The 12,413-nt window shown below is 56.3% G+C and overlaps 1 protein-coding gene across 1 annotated transcript in view; it reads right to left on the bottom strand.

The window, feature by feature from the left end:
- The window catches only part of PLXNA4 (plexin A4), a 358,299-nt gene that overhangs the window by 12,388 nt on the left and 333,498 nt on the right, over positions 1–12,413 (bottom strand). Inside the window, exons 25-28 of the mRNA XM_006755978.2 lie at positions 7,174–7,277; positions 6,566–6,665; positions 5,182–5,372; positions 4,147–4,316 (exon numbers count right to left, since the gene is read on the bottom strand). Coding sequence (XP_006756041.1) covers positions 4,147–4,316; positions 5,182–5,372; positions 6,566–6,665; positions 7,174–7,277 — 565 coding nt within the window. The remainder of the gene's footprint in view (positions 1–4,146; positions 4,317–5,181; positions 5,373–6,565; positions 6,666–7,173; positions 7,278–12,413) is intronic.

Here is a 12,413-nt window from a genome sequence, read left to right as displayed (position 1 = left end):
TATTTTTTTAAATATATTTTATTGATTTTTTAGATAGAGATAGAGATAGAGATAGAGATAGAAACATCGATGAGAGAGAAACATCGATCAGCTGCCTCCTGCACATCTCCTACTGGGGATGTGCCCGCAACCCAGGTACGTGCCCTTGACCGGAATCGAACCCGGGACCCTTCAGTCTGCAGGCTGACGCTCTATCCACCGAGCCAAACCGGTTTTGGCATGGGACTGACATTCTTAAGGGCCGCCTCTATGCCACCAATCTACCTGCAGGGAAACTGAGGATCAGCAAGGCTAACCATCCAGAGAGACGGTGTAGACGGGCACTGGGGAGGGAGTGATGCCAGGTGGGGCTGCAGGCTCAGTGTCCCTCACAGCACAGGCTTGGGGTCGGAGGAGCCGTGATGGGCGCTGTGCAGTGGGCTTTCTGACGCTCCATTCCACAGTCTGCCCCGTATGCCACATACAGGCGAACCTTAAGAACAGCCTGGAATCTAGGCTTTGTATCTTATTCTCTGCCATCCACTGCAGGGCATGGAAGAAATCACACCCCTCTTCCCTGCCCGAAACTTCAGCTTATTGCTACTTAGTGGAGATGCCAGGGGGAGCACTTTAGGGGGAGCAGTTTAGGAGGAGCTAACGGGCTTCTCATCTCCAAGCTGGCCACTTAGAAAACAACACCTTCACTGACCCTCATCCACCCCACTGTCCCCTCCCTCTCCTCTCTCTTTCTTCCAGTTGGCACCTACAGCACCCCAGGAACCCTGCTGGCAACGGGGGATGCAGTGTGAACAAGACACATCCTCTGCCCTCAAGAATCTGCATCCTGGTGGGTTCCTGGGGAAGTCAGACACGCCAGCAAGCATGTGCTCTGAGAAGTGTCCACGCTAGAACAGAAGGATGGGCCGGCCCACTGTGGGACGCAGGGAGGCGTGATCAGGACCACCCAGAGGGATGTGTCTGGAAGTCTCCACGGAGGGGATGGCCCTTGATGGTTTGAGCTGTGAAGGTGCACAGGTGTTCCTTCGCCGGATGCGGCCTGGGAGAAGGTGTGGGGAAGTGCTGCTGGGAGGGGCCTCAGCTAACCAAAGGCAAAGAGGAGAAAAACCGTGCCCGGTGGTCTGGTCACTGTCAGCCACTCTCTGTTGCTAGAAGGGTCTCATGATCTCAGGAGAACCCTGCCCACCTGCCCCCGGGCTGTCCTTTGCTGGCTCTCGGAATCTGTGCTACCATCGGCCACTGAGACGCAGGTCAGGGAGCAGGGGGCACCAAGCGAGGGATTGTGACTTCCCTCCCTCTACCCCACCTCCTCACCTCCTGCCACTTCCCTGATGTTTTACAGTTGTTTTGGTTGCTCTTCTCACCATTGGTAATGGTTAGAACGTTCCTATGTGTTTGGCTTGCCACTTAGAACTTAAACTCTTTAAATACCATTATTTCAATGTAGCAGGTACAACATTTCTATAGATGTTGTATCTCCCAGCAGCCAGTACATACATACAACAAATGCTATGGACACAGCCAGACCTCACATTCGAAACTGCCAGCCCTAATCGGTTTGGCTCAGTGGATAGAGCGTCAGCATGCAGACTGAAAGGTCCCAGGTTAGATTCTGGTCAAGGGCATGTACCTTGGTTGAGGGCACATCCCCAGAACGGGGTGTGCAGGAGGCAGCTGATCGATGTTTCTCTCTCATCGATGTTTCTAGCTCTCTATCCCTCTCTCTTCCTCTCTGTAAAAAAATCATTAAAATATATATTAAAAAAAAAAAAAGAAACTGCCAGTCCATCAACAAGAATTTAAATTCCTACAAAGTACATCGCAGGGCGCAGGCAGGCAGCATTGAGTCTGACAGTGTTACGTGGCACCCATTTCATCCTGGGAAATTCAGGTAGGACATAAAGGGACAGCACGGAGAGGTGTGACAGGGGTGGAAGTCGGGGGTCACAGGGGAGACCATGACAGCTGGGCTCAGAGCCCCGGTGAAGGCCTCCTGGCTGCCCGGCCAACACAGTCTCCTGTTCACATCTCCCTGTTTCCTGAAGTGCCACTGGAGGAGGACTCTGGGAGTCCATGTGTGCTGCTTGGCTGTTTCTCCCCAACACTCCCTCTCCTAAGCCAGCTGTGCTGTCAGGCAAGTCAGACCAGGAAGCCAGGGCCCCACACGAGTCTCCTGCCTAATGAAATATTAGCATATTATTAACATTAGCCATGGCACTCATCTCTGGTTGATTGCAGTCACTCAGGCTAAGTGAGCAGGAGGTTTATCTAAAAGAGAGAAGGTAGGGAATGTGGAGGGAGGCGGTGGGGAGAGTTGCCACTTTGTCCAGGAATAAAGAATCAATCTCTTTTCAATCAGGGACAATTAACTCTAAGTCAATACGCAGAGCTCATAATTCCCAGGCTAACTGCTGCTTGCCTGGGTAGCAATGAGGAGGGTCAGGGCGTGGCCTTTGGTGAAGGACCCCGATCCTGTGACCGGGCCCACTGCCCAGCTTTCCTCTGTGGGGACTGATTCTGCTGGCTGGAAGGGGGGATCTGCCCCACCCAGGACATTGTGACATCCTGTGGTGGCTCACCCAGCAGGAGGTATGGGCTGAAACACAGTTCAGGCTCTATTTCAGGAGACCTACTATAATGTGCTGCAAGGGCATGTAGGGATGTTTTGAAGACACCAGCTCTCCCAGCCGGACCACGATGCCTGGACAGAGCATTTCCTGGGTTCTGAAGACGGCCGGCATTCACACAGTGACACATGGAGACACTGGCCAAGAGGAGCAAATCTGGTGGGTGGGGACGGGCCCCTCTGAACAGCTCTGCCTACGATGGCTAAATACCTCCTCACCTAGAGGCAGGCAGGTTGTTTCGTGGTCAGGCTCTGGCTGGTTGTCAGGGTCCCTGGCCGAGCCCTGTGCCACCGGAGACCAGACCAAGCGGGACTTTCAGCCTCCGCCCTATGTTGCTGCACTGCATGGGGAATCCACTCTCAGTCTCATTTCAGAAAGGCTGGGTGAAGCCCGTGATGGGCGATCTCTCACCGAGAATCCGTGTGGCCCAACCCTGCCTGATTCCTGTCCCTCACACTGTTCCTCAGGTATGGAAGTCAGGAGGCTAAATGACATTTAGTATCACGGGCTGACTTCTGCCCTCCTCTGTGTTTTGGTTTGGGGCTCCGGGCAGGATGTCAGGGCGCCTGGCCGCACCCTAGCGCCACTCCAGCCCAAGCAGGTGGCAGGTGCTGGCCAGCAGGCTCGTGCTGCTTTGGGAGAATGTTCTGGGGAAGAACAACTTGGGACAGGAACCACTTAAAAGCTACAGGGAGGCACATCTGAACTAAAAAGCCCGCTTTGTTTGCCTGTGGTGCATAGAACTCTCAAGTAGAGACCATCATGGCCCTGCACCTTCATTAATATTTATCGAGTCCGTGCTCTACACAAGGCCCCAGACCCGGCGCTGAGTCCTGATGTCTGACCTTGCTGTCTCAACCTGGAACACGAACCGCTCACAGACCGAGGGGAAGGATGTACATGTTGAAGGAGAGAGAGACCAGAGTGGAAACACCCAGAGTGGCAATTGGAGTCCTGATGTCTCAGGGCAGACAAAGTGGTGAGGGAAGGTCTCTGCCCCACAGGGAGTTTGGAAAAGGAGTTTGTGGGAAGGGCAGCCCACCGCTTCCTGCAGAGAACAGAAATACCCTTCAGAACCTGCCGAGGGTCACTGCTGGGTGCCGCCCTCTGCAACCCAGCTCCAGACAGCTGCCTACCTGTCTCTTACCTGCGTCTCAGCCCCCGGAGGGCTGGGGCCCTGGCTGATGGTCCCTGTACCCTTGGTGCCCAGCATAAATCCAGGCACACAGGATGCACCTGGTTGTGAGAGCCACCTGGCTGCGATATTTGGCAGGTTACATTTTGCTCACTTAGTTGGTTAAATAAATGTTTTTAATCGACTGACTGCTAGGAAAGGATGATTTGACTAGTCAGAAGTGAGCACAAAAACAGTAGGAGGGGTGGGGAGGCCCAGAGAGAGCCTGCACCGAGTCCCTGATGGTGAAGGGGGCCCATGACCACCATGGCCTGTGGCCACTACCCTAGACTCGCTGCCCCCATCCCACCCACCCCCGGACTTGTCCTCTGCTCTCCTTTCACTCACCAGTTGCTCTTCCAGGTGTGGCGGACGTGCGGGTCGTGAATGCCATGCTTATCAGCCTGCTCATCCAGGAAGTCGAACATGTACTTGATGGCCAAGGGCAGGGCAGAGCCACGGTGCGCGGTGCTGAAGATGGTCTCAAAGAGGTCGTCCACGAACTTCTGCAGCGTGCCCTGGGGAGGCGGCACGGGTTCACACACGGCTCCCCCAGGGAGCTCGCAGGGTGGGTTCATGGCCTGCCTCCCGTGGGGCGGGGAGGACAGGGCAGAGCCGGGCCAGCTTGGGTGGAACGGGGGAAGTACATGCATTAAAGCTCCCCCACCCCCTTCCTCTGTCTCTAACGGCTTTCCATTTCTGCTGCACGTGGGGAATACGTACGCCACTGACGACTGGACCTAACTAAGCCTTCCTCTGCCAAAACGCGGTTTGGTTGAACACCATTTGGCATTGCTATTTGAGCACTTTTTGCAAATGCTAATGAGCAACTCACGGCTCAGAGCAGACAAACACAATCTGCTGCTTTGGTTTGGGCATTACTCACTCCGGCTAACGATCAGTTACCCATTCTGCTCTGCACGGAGCAGGGCCCAGGCCAGCCTCCGGGTGAAAGACTAATGGCCGGTACAGACTGTCCCCAGGACCAGGCTCAGAACCGGTGCCTGGAAAGTCACCAATGGGCCCCACGTTCCATCACTACAGATGGTAGGACACCCAGAGAGGCATTACCCTTTCAGGAGGGTGGCGGAAGAATGTGAATAGATGCGGCATGTGCGTGAGAACCGCACAGAGAAGGAAACGAAACTTCAGACGGCATGCCAACACTGATGTGTGGGTGGGGTTTGCCCGGAGCCCCGTGTGAGAAGGATTGAGGTTCTGTGCTGGGAAGGCGTGCTGTGCTGCCAGTGCCTGCCATGAGTAGAGGGGTCCTGGTGCAAATGCTGGGCCTTTCACAGCTCGGGCAGCTCAGGGGTAGGCAGGGAAAGGGGTGAAGACCCTTACTGTACTCACACGTGCCCCACCCCGTCTGAAGTCTGATACCTTAGTGGCCAGTAGTCGGGTGAGATAGATCTCGGACACCATCTTGCTCCCCCGGTCCCCCTCCTTCTGGTCCCCGTGCTCATGGTTCTTCACCAGGTGCCACATCTTGACTCCACTCTCCAGGTCGGGGGTGATCATGGGCGTGCGCGAGCGGAGGCTGTCGGGACTGCCCGTGTACCGGATCATGTTCTCTGCCAACGCGATGGGCCACGTGCGTGAGGCCACTCAGCCGTCCTCACTCACAGCGCACCCGCCGCAGCCGAGGCCAACTACTGCCCCGTCCTTCCTGCGGGTTTCTGCCTGTCCCCCTGCCTCGGCTTGGCCCATTCCCTGGAACCGGGGGCCGTTCCCGGCACCCCCGGGAAACCTGTGGCTACTTCACCCACTCCGCTCCCTTCCTCCTGCACTTGCATCTCGCCAGCCCGGAATTGTTCAACTTGTAAAAATATAAGCTTGTCCTCTTTTCCACTTCCCTGGTAAGAGTTCTCAAGTCATATCTCAGGATGCGTTCAGAGTGGCCAATTAAGTACCAGCGTAAGAGCAGGTAGCCTGTCTCCCTTAATGACTGGACCAGCCGCGGAGCTGTCTCGCCAGCTGCTCACCTGCACGCTACCCTCTGGCCTGGGCCACTTCTTTCCCCTTATTTGCTGAAATGCGAGTGTTGCGCAGAAGAGACGATGAAGGGCCTACTGTGTGCGGCACTGTTCTATGTTCTATTGATTTTCCAGAATGATCCTGCCATTTTGGTAGTTTTTTCAAACCCCGTTTTGCTGGTAAGAAAACCAGGTCGTGTGGTGATCAGGCAGCTGGCCCCCAGGCACTCAGATGGTGGCGGGACAGGGTGGCACCTGGGCTTCCAGGCCACATCCAGTGCTCCCCCCGCCCCCCACCTCAGAACCAGAAACCTGGGCCTGTACCTTCCCTTAAATGCTTCATAACAGCGTGACCTTTACACAGTGTGCCGCCGTGCCTCTGAGTTATAATTTGCTAATCTGCATAATAGGGGGAAATGATAATTATTTAATCCACCGGATTGTTATGAACTTGACACACGATAATGAGTATCACACAGTGAAAGCATCTTTCTGACTAAGATGCTGGCAAAGGAGAGGGTTCCTTCCTGCTCTAGGGGGTGAGTTCTGCTCCTGCACCCAAGTTCTGCCTGGAACCAAGGGCTCCTACCCAGCCTGCTCTCCTCTCCTGTGGCAGCCTGCCTGACTCTCCCAAGCTCCACCCCCCCTGCCTGACTCCCCCCAGCTCCTTCCCCCCAATCTGACTCCGCCCAGCTCCTTGCCCCAGGGGTCTGCGCCATCCAGAAGCACTGTGAACGTGACAACAGCTGCTCAGGGCACCCTCTCTCCCCAGGACAGTGCCAGGGACTCACCGTATTTGCTCGCCGAGGTCCTGGAGACAGTGGAGTTGTTCACTGCGTTGTAGGCTGTCACCTGCTTGGACACTAGGGCCACCACAGAACCATCAGGCACCTGTGGGGAAGAGGCTCCTGAGGGCTGCGCACAGCTCTGCCTCCCCAGGAGATGGGGACACACCAGGATGAAATCAGGCTGCGCCAGAGAACTAGGGGACTTGGGAGGCTGTTGGCTTTCCTTTGAACAAAACAACACAGATCTGGACACTGAACAGTGTTCTATGTGGTGACTCACTCTTGGGGGGACCCTGGCAAGAGCTTCTCACTAGTGCCCCCTCTCCCTTACAGCACCCAGGCTTGTGGAGGAGTCCCGCGTGGGGACTAGGAGATGTTTCTCTCAGGACCGCCCAGGCCCCGAAGGAAGCAGCCCATCAGTGCCTGTCCCCAAGGAGGTCAGGGTTTCCTGCTGGGGACCTCAGTTCTCCGGGGTCCCTGGAAAACATGAGGTGCTGGGAGGAGGAATTAGGACTGGGTGTCTAGCCTTGGGGACCTGCTATTCAAGGACTGAGAGGGCAGGGATCTGGGCCCTGCTGGCCAGCCCCTCCTCCCTTCCACAGTCCCCACACCTGGTAATGGGCCAGCGTGTTCAGTCTCTTCCAGTCGTTCTCGATTTTGGTGGTGATGTCTTCGTCCTGCAGGATCATCCGCACCCCGCTTCCTTGTCGCCACTCTGTGGAGGGAGCAGCAGCAGCTCAGAGCAGCCCTCGGGCCCCTCCCATGGAGACCCGGAGGACCCTGTGTGGGCACCCACACAGCCCTATCGAGGGGCACCCTGAACAACAAATGCTGGCAGACACTCCCTGAGGAGGGGGTGCAGATGCTCTCGGTGCAGAGGGGCCCTGAGTCCCAGTTCTGATTGTCATCCCTAAAACTACGTGACAGGACCAGGGATGCCGTCACCTGTCCTCCCTGCCCACCTGTTCTCTGGGAGTGGCCACATCTGCAGGGAGCAGATGCTTAGTAAACCTTGGCTGAGTGAACGAGGCAGGTGGAAGCAGTAAGAAAGCACGAAGCCAATGCAATGGCCCTGTCATGCCACATGCTCCTTGGCTTGGAGCTACAGAGACCTGGGTTGCAGGTGCGGCACTGTTCACCTGTTCCTACGCCAGGGGTGTGTCCTGCCCTTGAAAGCCAGAAGGCGGGTCCCCGTGGGCAGGGAGACGGGGTGAATCGGAGCGGAACCTGTTCTCATGCAAGAAGAAGCCGCATCCCCAGAGCTGATGTGGATAACAGCATCTGGGGGATCTACCCAACACCTAATTGGTTGATGTTATAGGCACAGACTTACACCCCCACATTCTCCTCATGGGGCCCGACACCTACAACACATGGGCTGGCTGATGGATCCCACATGGGCAACCAGGAGGCTGTTCCTCATCAACCACATCCCATCGCACACGTGGCACCCATCTCCTGGGGATGGAGACTGGGGACATGCCAGACACACCAGCTCTGGCGCATGTGCACGCACACACCCACCCGCCCATGCATACACGCTCACACGCACACACCAGAAAGAAAAACAGCCTTTTAAAATCAGTGCAACATGTGTTCCAGCCAGGAAGCCAGGCGTCTGGTTTCCAGGCAGCCACACTGCCCTCCACGCCTCCCAGATGCTGACACTTGGGAGCCGTGCGAGTCTGGGATTCACAGAGGGCAGTGAGGGCTGGAACGAGTTACCCAGTCCTTGCCTGACCCCGCCATGGATTTTCCTCTGGCCCACAGAGACACATTTCGGATCCCCTCCCTCCATTCCACTCTGGTCAAGGCTGAGCTGTGGGTCCATGACCAGCCACATTGGTGGCACGGAGGGCGCCAATTCCTTCCTGCCTTGTTCTCCTGGTGTGGGCAGTGCTACAGATGGAAAAACAGGCCCAGAGAGGGGTGGCTGCCCTCAGACGTAGCAGAGATGCTCCTGAGATCAAAGCCCCGGCCTCCCGCTCCTGGGCTCACCCGCTGCCTGGTGTAGCGCCTCAGGTGGTGCCCAACTGTCCCAGGAATGAGAACATAAGGATGCCACCTGTGTTCACCCGAGCAGGGCCCTGCTGGGCCTCTGGGGACCACCCATCACTTAGTGCTGCTGCTGATCAGCTGGAACTGATCCTGGAGATTAGGGCTTTGGGGCAGGTACGGGGGTGAGCAATAGGGGAAACGCCCCAAGGAGGCACCTGGTCACCAGTGTTTTGCTTGCCGCTGTGCTGTTGTATTTGTGTGGGTTTTAAATTGCACGTGGCTCTGTGTGGATGTATGCATGCACGTATTTTTGAGTGGCTGGGACAACAGAAGAGGAATATCTCCCAGCTGGCTGGGCCGCCGACAGGAGGTTCACTCAGATCCTGGTGAAGCCCAGGACGACAGCAGTGGTGTGCTTTGTCCCAGTCACACAGTGGGGCCTGACAGACAAAGCCTCTTGGGTGTCCCTGCCTGCCTGGGGAGTGGTGCCAGGGCCATTAAGTCAGGGCTGCATGGGGTGGGGGACAGCATGGCAGATTGGGGCACAGAAGTCAGTGTTCTGTGTTTCCTGCATGGGGTCTGGAGGCAAAGCCGGGGATGAGGCTGAATGCTAAGCCCACTGGCTGGGCCCAGGGGAGAAGGGGTCTCCTCCACTGAAGTGCTGTGGGCCTTGCCGAGACCAGATGGGGCGGGACCAGCCGGGGCCAGCGTCTGGTTTAGCAGCTGCACTGGCACCCCTTCCGATGGAGCCAGGTACCTCAGTGCAATCTGGACAAGCCGCACAGCCTGAGGGACTAGCAGGGACAGCGGATTCTGGAGCCCCGGGCGGACTTCCCTGTTGCATAACCGCCCTGAGCTGAGCAGTGCGCAGCGTCGGAGTGAACCGCCTGTGTGGCTGTACCCAGCCGCCCTGGCTCTGGGTTGTGTCCACTATTATGTAAGCAAATGAAAGTCAGGCTGCGTCTCTGCCCCCAACTGAAAAGTAGGGCAGAGCGTGGCCATGTGCACCCCGAGCAGTGAAGGAGCGATGGCCTGTCCTTGGAACACAGAAATGATGCTGCTAGAGGCCACCCAGCAGGGCTGGCCCAGCACCTGGGGCAGAGCAAGTCCTGGATGAGTGTTTCTTAAAGGAACAGTGCCTGCGTGGGTGAACGGATGAAGGGGAAGAGTGTGTGAGTGAGTGAGGGGGCCCTTTCCCAGGTAGGAAAAGAGGTCCATGGCAGGCAGACAGTGAGCTAAGTCAGGGGTGAACCGAGAGCTACTCTGTTAGCAACCGGGGACCCAGGATGGTCTGAAGTCCTCAGAAACACAAGAAGGCATGCCCATTCCAGAAATAAACACTCTCTAAATTATCGCCACTCATTCTTCTAATTGTGTGACTGGAGGTTAAAGAAACAGGTTGGGAAGACAGACCCCGTGTCATCATCCCCAGCCGCTGCTCACTCTGCCAAGCAGTTGAGTTCCCTCCCGAGGACCCTGAGAGGGTTCCTCCTCTGGGTGGGCACTGGACCAGGTGTTCGGGATACAAAGATAGATAAACAGAGGCCCCAGACTCCGGCAGACGTGGCACAGCTCGGGCACTGCAGCATGGCACGGTGAGTCCCACTGTCACGAGTGTGGGGGGAGGGAGAGCGATGGCTGGCTGGAACCCTGGGCTGTGGCTGCGCCACAATGCTGGCAGATAGTTGCGTCCACTCAGCTCCATACTCAGAGCTCTGGGAACCGAGGGGCACCACTGGCAGTGTAGCTTGGATGTAGACCTTCCTTTTCAGCAAAGCCAAGTTGCGCTGGTGGGTGGACACAAGCTTTGCCCACTGGCTGAGGTTTGTGGGCAATGTTGTGTGGAGAACAATGAATCAAGACTCAGGTGATTGGAGGAAGAGCAGGGTCTGCAGGATCAGGGGTGGGGAGACGGCCAGAGCTGAGTGCTGAAGGCTCAATAGCCTGTGCCTCACTTAGCATGGGGACAGCAGTTCAGATCCAAAGGTGCCATTTATGGGACACGTCTAGGGATCCATGCATGTGGAGGCAGTGGAAGGAAGAGGCTGGCGAGGCACACACAAGAGAAGAAATGAGTTAGGAACGATCTGGCACACCATGCTAGGGTGCCTGGGATTGAACTGAGGGCCACAGAGACAGGGTGAAGGAGAAGAGGTGGGGAGCCTCGCCTAAGACAGCTGCCTTAGGGCCTGGGCTAAGGCGGTGGGGCGGGAAAGGAGTTGTAGGGGGTGTCCAGGAGACAGACCAGAGAGAATGCTTGGAGATTCGACAGGGGAGAGGAGCTGGGGCTCCATGGTGTGTCCCGGGTTTGTGAGAAGGTGTCTAGGGGAAGAGAGGGGGTTGGTTCATCTACAAGCCAACCCTGGAAGGAGACGCTGAAACTGAGCAAATCACTGGCCCAGCTCCTGGAGGGTCCCCACCCACCAGCAGATGCTACGAGAAGCAAACCCTCCTGGAGGTGCACACATTAACTCACTAGCCCCGACCCTCAAGCCCTGTGCTTGCTGGCAGGAGCGTGGTGGGGGTGTGTGCGCGTACACACACACACACACACACACACACATACACACACAGATATAGGCACACACACGGACACACAAGCACATACTTTCATGCATGCACCTCATTTTACCCAGGCTGGGGACCCTGAAAGCTTTGCAGCAACCCTTCCTCCCCGTCCGCCTCCACGCCCCCCACCTCCGCCCCGGCCAGTCCTGGTTCAGTCTTCCTACCACCATCCATCCTCAGACCCATCACAGGGAGCTTTAGGAGGGCTGGCCTAGGAGGGCAAGGCAGGGAGGAGATGCCCACAGGCTGGTTAGAATTGGCAGAGTCAACCCTCATGATCCAGAGGGAGGAACTCCAGAGCCAGATGCCTGTGTTCCACCCAGGCCACCCTCCTCACCTGGGGGCCATGAGAGCAGCTTTTCACCAGGAGCACCTGCCACCCTGCATAGAGCCCGCTCTCCCTCCAAAAGCGGGGTCCTGAGCAGAAATCTGGAGGAGACACGATCTCCGGCTGCACACCTGCTAGCAGGTGAGTCCAGGGAGCACGGCCAGAGTCTGAGACCCTCAACATCTGGCCCTGGCCGCGCGGAAGCACAGGGTGTGCATCACGGGAGAGCTGAGAGGGCCGTGACCTCAAACAAGGTCTGCAAACCTGCCCTGGGAGCGGAGGCTGTCCCCATCTAAACAGGCTTTGTTAAAAAAAGTTTATTGTCTGAGCCAGTTCTAAAACATAAAATAATTGAACGATGACACGGGGTGCTTAAAAGAAGAAATTCCTAAATAGAACTGTGCCGTCAGCAGTTTGGGCTCCAGGTCTTTGCAAACTGAAAAGCGCCTGCACTGGCTAGGGTTGCTATGTGGGTAAGTCCGGAGCTCAAGGAAGAAGGTTGTGCTACGCCACTGGATTTAAGAGAGATGAGCTAGAGCTTAATGGATATTCTTGAATATAGAATACAGAGGCCCTGGTGTCACTTGGCCAGTGTGCTGGGTAAAAAAAGAATTAAAAAGGCAGGTGGTGGGCGGAGGAAGGAGGGAAGGTGACCCTGGTATTCACGTTCATGGCACCAGGAGAAAATTGCTAGCCCCGACCTCCCTGGCAACTCCTGCCCTGCAGCCCGGTGCCCTGCTCCAGGCTCCAAGCACAAAGGACAGACACTCACAATCCAATTTGTTACACTTCCACCTTGCAGGGAGAGAGGGAGGTGAACTAAAAAAGAAAAAAAAAATCCCATTATCTTTATCTGTGCTTCCCATCAGGTGCAGCGGAAAATGCAAACTGGGGAGACAGCTGCTGTGAACTCTTTATATTTCACTCAGAAGATAGTGTATCTTTTTATTGCATACA

Source organism: Myotis davidii, unplaced genomic scaffold (genome assembly GCF_000327345.1).
Source record: "Myotis davidii unplaced genomic scaffold, ASM32734v1 scaffold1314, whole genome shotgun sequence".
Taxonomy (NCBI): domain Eukaryota; kingdom Metazoa; phylum Chordata; class Mammalia; order Chiroptera; family Vespertilionidae; genus Myotis; species Myotis davidii.
This window is presented reverse-complemented; position numbering and strand designations above follow the sequence as displayed.